Here is a 7042-nt window from a genome sequence, read left to right on the forward strand (position 1 = left end):
TGAGAGGCGAACTTAGGATGAAAGTACCTGGGGGGGAATTCTAGTCGATATTCAAACTAAGGTACATTGACAGTAAACTACAAGTATAAATAAGAAAGGAGAACAGAGAAGGGACCAGTCGGTCCGGCGCGGGACGGGAGCGGGATGATGAGTATGACAGAACTAAAAGAGCGATGAGGACCAGGGTAATGGAACAGAGGACGGCGAAGTTGGGAGGCAGAATGGATAGGCTGACAATCTAGGCGCGCAGATCAGAATGTTAATATACGTATAAATCAAATATCAATAAAGGAATAATCAATTGTCAATAAAGGAATGTCAATAAGGAGCAGATCAACGGCGACCATAACAACCGCTAGTTAGTTAAGCGAATGAATAGAATAAAACGGTATCGGCCGAATGGTTGAGGAACCCAAGTGGTGGCGGGAGAACGAAGGAGGCGCTGCTATGGGGCTGTAGAACGGGAACCACTATCGGCGCCGCTAAGTGATGGGCAATGGCGAGATTAACGGGCACGAGTAACGGCGCAAGAGTGGGGGTGCAGAAAGTGGGGAAGGGGTGGGGACTTTGCGGGGCCGTGACACAATGGCCACATCTCAAGAAGTACTGCACCAATTGGGATGAATAAGGGCTCGTTGGAAAGCTGGAGACGAGGAGGTTGCTGACGGGAGGATAGGCGGGCGCCGTGGCAAAGTGTTGCAGAGTTGACCTTCACAATTCCCATTTCGGACCTGTTATCATATATTCCCCATTCATTCATATTTCTTTTATTGTTTCTTTGTTCCCAATTAGATATTCATCACTTACGGTTGCCTAACAGCCCATTTACATTCCCTCATTCCATTCATTCCATTTCCAACTCATATAAAATAGATAATAGCTTGTACATAACAAGTTAGTACTGAATAGACCCATGAAGGGACAAGCAGAAGTTACATCCAAGTGGCAAAGACGCCATCCACAACCCTAACGCCCCCTCTGAGCTAGTTGCTCACGTCTAAGACCCCTCTCATCATAATACTCAGCCTTGATGTCCAAGAGAGACGTAGGTGAGTGTTTGTTTGAGGTTTTTGCAGACTCAGTAGCGCCCACGGACCAAAACCCAGCCCCACGAACCTCACCCATGCACACTACAACCCTCCCCCTCTTCTCTGTCTCTGTCAGGGCCCGGCCTCGGACTCGGAGGCTCCCTGACCTCAACCCCCATCTGGCCTGTCCTCACACTATGCGGGGCATGAGATGTATAGTAAAAGGAAAGATAATATATACACTTGCCTATGCGGGGCATGAGATGAGAAGAAGGGTAAAGGTCTCATCTCCCCGCATGGTTGCTATATAAAGGAATGGGTCACATGCCCACAACTATACAGCTCCTAGAGTTGTGTAGTGTGACCCGGAGGGAACATCCAGGTGGCAGTGCCCAGTAAGCGTGGGAACGTTCTGGGTGAGTTGCTCGCCCAGAACTGTGGCTGTGACCCGTGGGAACATTCTGGGCGAGCTGCTCGCTCAGAAAGTTCCCACGCTATCCCGTGCACGCGCATGTACACAACACACAAAGGCAACAACAAGGCAACAGTCAAAGAATAAAAGGGGGTAAAGTAGGTGGGGAGTCCGGGGCACCCTAAGGCAGGGTGCTGAACCCTGACAGTCTCGAGTCAAGGCGATTGACCCATTACAATGTTGATATCAACACTCAGCAACATGGGTACTTTCATCGCTCAAATGTTGGTATGTGGTCACTTGAATCACGTAACTTTGCTTGACTGCCTGGCTTTCCCCTTAGAACCATCAAATCATCACACAGGTTGTTGGAGGACACTTGTTGAATCTTGGAGTCTGCATCCAGCGCTCACAACTTCACGTCATTGTATTTTCTTTGGTGGAATTCTCGGTAGCTTTCACTGGGTGGGGATTGGGGTGCCTGACCATTTGGGCCAGGCAAAGCAGGGGTAGTTGAATGCAGGGGAATCCATTGTTGCATTGGCAATTATCACTGTGTGTGGGGCTTCCCTGACCCAGTGTCACGGCCGTGCATTCCGGCCCGTTAGCCGCCCGTCCCGATGCTGCCCGAGCCCGTTACCGCTATGTGAGCGTGAGCGCGAGCCCCGACCTCAGCCCTATCCTTCATGAGGACTCCCTGCTCACTCCCCCGCTTGCCCCTAGGCTCCCCTGCACCTGGCCGACTCCCCCACAGCCCCACCAACCTTCCCACCCCGAGTCCGCCTCCGGCACCATGCCCAGCGCAACTCCCCTACCCCGCCCACTTGGCCCCTACAGGGCTGCTATCATCCCCGCACCCGACTCCGGCCCAACTCCGAGTCCAGCACTGCTACAATACCATCGCCGCTATCGCGGCCCTACGCTCTTTCCTTTATTTATCTGTTATTGTTTGTTTTGACCCTCAGTCATTGCTGGCTGCTATGCGGCCAACCCCGCTCCTTCTTCTTGTTTGCTTCCGGACCCTTCGGCCTCCGGCCCGGGTCCGCTTCCATTCATTTCTTCTTCCTATATATATCCTGTATGATACTTTATTGTACCTTAGCTCTAATATCGATGTGACCACGACCCCTAAGTCCTGACCCCAGCAAGGCAACCCCAGTGAGTCTGAAATGAGGGCCAAGAGACAGCTAGGGGGCACAGCACTCCCTTTAGAGTTGCTGAGGCCGAATGCCCTACCCTCGGTGCCGACTCCGGACCAGTGTCTAACACCCAGGAGGATCAGGTATTCCCACTAACCACTGGCATATTTCATTTGGCCTTGGAAGCCTTGGGATACAGATACATAGATACTGAGTCGAAATCACATACAAGAAATAGTGTGGGCCTCACAACCACATGGTTTATATAGCCCCAAAGTTGGATCCATGTATATTTATATTTAATGCCCTTTCCAATACTTCCATCGCTTCAAGCAAGGTCATGGCTGCATAAGCGGCCTTTCTAGTTGACCTTATGGGCCTCAATTATTGATTTTATTGTTACCTTGTGGACATTTTTTTTGCCTTATTGTTTCTTAGCCAAGTTCTCAACATTCTTCCTGTTTCCATTGCCACCATCCATCAGCTATTTTTCTTGTTTTTTTTTGTTCTGATTTCTCTTTTTTTCTATATATACACCCAGTTTGTGTTGTACTTACAGTTGTTGGACCCCTCTTCTGTGCTACAAAGAATGTGGTGTTGAGTGATCCCTCCATATGTTAAAGAAGCCTCCTGACAACTGTCCAAGAAGGACCAGGAGTGAGTACAGATTTAGTGAGATTTATTGATTGATTGTCTAGCACCTGGACCATGGCACAGTATCGGCACTGTTGCCACCTGTCCTTTCCCTTCTTCTGACCCAACTCAGACTCTACCCCCCAGGTCCCTACTCTTTTGCCTGGGCAGCCTTTTTGCCTGGTTACAACATCACCCCCAGATGGAGCTGGGCTATCGTGGGTGGCTCCACAGGTGATCCCAAGTGTCAGAGAAGAGAAATACAAGTAGAGGTGCACAGTACCTGGCATTGGATGCATCCAGGCTACAGGTGTAAAGGAAAAGGTCATCTGTATGGAGAAAGAAGGAAAGAAAGAAAGACAGACAGGAGAGAGAGAAGGAGGCAGCATGCCCTGACAGGTACACAGTGAGCGTTTACCCCCGCTGACATACTTTTGATTGGTGGCCCTCCCCACTTGCTTCTATGACATTGACCATGTCAACAGGATCAAATTCCCAGATGCAGCTGCACTCACCTGCAACAAAGAACCTAAGTGGTTCAAGCTGGTTTGTGTCAGGGGATGACTCATGGGTCCCCATGACCCCCCTATGGCCCACAACCCTATGTGTAAACAGCCCTATCCAGGGCACACTGCTGTGGGTAAGAAGGTGAGAAGGAAGCTAACTTCTCACCTTCCCAATCACAATGGCAAAAATAAACATACATATATCTGCTGGATGGGTACATAGTTGCAATCAAGCGTGATAAGTTTAAGTACTGTTTTGTCAAATGGGCAGTTTGTCAGCACCAAGAACTGCAAGCAGCAGCATAGAAGATGAAAACTTGTCTCATCCACCAAAGATCTAGTGATGATTGAATCTGCCATATATTAAAAGGAGTGCAAAGCAGAGAGAAAGCACAAAGGATACAACACAGACAAGCTTGGAGAGCTATCAATGCCCTTTTGGTAGATGCAACTAACATGCATGGAAAGGCTGTAAGTAATGGCGTTATTTAGTGGAACTGAATTCAACATCAGTGTTAAGAGGATCCTGTAATCTGGGAGCATTGGTATTTGACGTATCTGACAAGTAGATCCGACTACCACCGAATTGATGAACATTCTATTGTCACATGCCCCAAGATATTCTATGAATTCAGCCACATGTACAGTGTACTTGAAGGACTTACATTGCTGGGATTGTCTTCGTACTTAGAATGATGAATGTTCACCACGACATTACTCGTCTGTAATACCGGTTAGTTTCTTTGGCCTTCCGCCACAGTCAGGCATGGTAAACTCACGGGTCGACGTGGTACCAGTGGTATGGGCTTCCCGCGTTCATGGGCAATCACCACTTTCCTCTGAGCGGATCGTAATGCCTCGAGAGAGTTATCTAGTCTGTCTTGAGGGAGTGTGGGCGCAAGCAACTGCTTTCGTGCTCTTGACCGCATGTGCAAGCTAGCGGGGCACAAGGAAGATTATCAGTGAGGCTGTGCACGGACAAGAGAAAATAGTGTTTGCTATACTTTGCGAGCATTGATATGGGATACATGGGACTAAGGGTCTGAAGACGTGTGGTAAGGCGTGTGAAGAATCCTTGTGAGTGGACTCACCATTCCGAGTACGAGAGTGCTAAATGTAAAACCATGGTGGGCATACTAAAATCATGGTCTCGGTCCAATGCTTTCTACCAAGAGAGACAACTGTAGCCCATACTTACAATACTTATCAAAATAATGGTTTGAAGACAGGTCGCGCTACCCGTGGCTATGGACCAATACACCATCGTGTTGATGGCTCTGTCCGTCCTATTAACGAGTCCGTTCGGTCCCGATGTGCGGCATTTCAGTCATCGACTCACTTTTTGAAACCAGTCTTGCGGTACCAGAGCAGGAATGTGGTCAATATTGCAATTAGAGCGTCACATGTTGCCTGAGGTTTAACAGCTCAGAACAGGTAAGTCGAGGCATTGAAGAGGAGGACCACACACCTGCGTCGTTAGCCAAAGCTTAGATAACCAATTCCACCTATGGGAGATTTCTTCGAGGGATAATGATATGTTCCTGAGATGTCATTGCCAAATCAGGATGGTGACAGGATGCAATCGGCAGGCGTGATGACACGTACGCCAGAGTTGAAAGTGCTGAGAATAAATTACGGGACCAATGAGGACCCAGAAAGCAAGGACAAGGACTCTGGGCTCACCTGTGGCAAAAGCTGACGGTAAACCAGACTTCAGTCTATGGGCATGGGACGTTCTGGGTTTAGGGACTCACCGAACTGCATGATAACAAGGGCTTGCTGTCATGCAACCAGTAAGCATCGCTGCAACTAATATGAAGAGGCACCAGCGCAGTCAACATACTAGGGGTGCTGCGACACAAATGTTCGCAGAAACTGACGACACGGTTACGAGCAGTATAACCCATTAATTCCCACAAGAACTCACGGCTCCAAATACGAAACACAAAGAAAGACTGAACGACAAGGGACCCAACTGTTGTGGAGAGGTGATATGATGTACCCTCCCTGAGGAAAGTGTTGAATGGGGGAGGATGCCATCGCTCAATTGTGAAGAATGCGTACCATTGCGCTGTTGCCAATGCGCGTGGATTGAAATAATTTTGGATGTGCAACCACCAAATCATTTTAGTCATGCAGACCCTTGAAAGGATGAACCACGAGCCTGTCAGGATGGATATAATCTAGAGCTACCAATGTCACGTACGTTTGAAATAGAATGACAGCCCTTCAGGAGCCGAACGTTATCAGAATCGGTCGTCCGGTCGTTTGAAACAAACCACGAGAATGAACGTACCAGAGAAATCCGACCTATTGTCGCCAGGCGCTTCAGCGCATCAAACTCGAGTCAACAATGAATGACGTACCGCTCGCCGCGTCCATCTACCATCCTGAGGGAAACGGTTGTAGTAAAGGGCAACCTGTACTGTGAGTATCCCAAAGAGACTGAAACCGCCGTATGAGTGGGTAAACGCCTGGGCTCAAACATTGATCTCATCTGGAGAAAGTATTCTTACAACGTAGCGACAGCGTTCCCGACGAAAAAGCCACCAAAGATGTTTTCCAGGGGCCCCGTCATAATGCGAACCATGTCGGATAAGCGGGGAAAAGGGAAGACGGCCACTTGGGAGAGACGAAAGGAACGAGGGAAGCCCCAAACAGTTCATTTGCATGCTTGTTCATATATGACAAGAGGTCGGGGATTGGCGTCGATCATGGAGATTACGTCGGTGAAATGATCATTGCCATTCTCCCTCAGCTTGTCCAAATTGAGCTCTAGGGTGCGAGCAGGCCATGGCCGCGGAATGATACGCCAATGATTGGATCAACGCCAAAACGACCTGGTCCCTTCCAGTCCTCTTCTGAGTGCAACGCTCACGGTGTCGTAGAGACCTAGCCACTGCTGATCGGCTGACCAGTGTTTGTGATTGTGCAAGAGCTACCGCCACGTTGTAAATGCTTAATGCAGACTGCCCCTTGATCGAGTCGGCGTCCGCAGGTGAGCGCCGCCACATTCAAAATCCTGCACGGAAACAGGCATGTATACAGTTTGCTATCAAACAATCAGAGGCTCGCGGAATCACCCGCCCGTATAATTTCAGCGCGAGGCGATGATAATTCATTCGTACTGGCACGAGTTGTTATCGCAAGGACAGAGTACTACATCCTTAGTTGGAATCAAGACTTACAACGGTACCTGCGCTATTCTACCATGGAGGAGTATTTGGAAAGGGTGGACGGTTCGAAATATCGGCAACTGAACTGGGTGGAACCCAGCAGATATTGCGGCGAGTGGAAGCTCACGAACGCGGTCTTAGGTACCAG

General features: G+C 49.1%; 1 protein-coding gene across 1 annotated transcript; it reads right to left on the minus strand.

The window, feature by feature from the left end:
* Positions 1–4565: 4565 nt before the first annotated feature.
* On the minus strand, positions 4566–6802 carry EI90DRAFT_1788556 (uncharacterized protein). The gene is made up of 16 exons (XM_039052193.1): positions 6235–6802; positions 6085–6163; positions 6015–6028; positions 5925–5945; positions 5783–5860; positions 5646–5725; positions 5562–5593; positions 5473–5497; positions 5402–5413; positions 5324–5339; positions 5187–5259; positions 5058–5128; positions 4920–5004; positions 4810–4865; positions 4723–4760; positions 4566–4654 (listed from the first exon to the last, which is right to left on the minus strand). Coding segments are annotated over exons 1-15 (717 nt in total). The 5' UTR covers positions 6309–6802; the 3' UTR covers positions 4566–4654; positions 4723–4759.
* Between the last annotated feature and the right edge of the window lie 240 nt (positions 6803–7042).

Source organism: Cantharellus anzutake (genome assembly GCF_015039405.1).
Source record: "Cantharellus anzutake strain C23 chromosome Unknown EI90scaffold_41, whole genome shotgun sequence".
NCBI classification, from domain to species: Eukaryota; Fungi; Basidiomycota; class Agaricomycetes; order Cantharellales; family Hydnaceae; genus Cantharellus; species Cantharellus anzutake.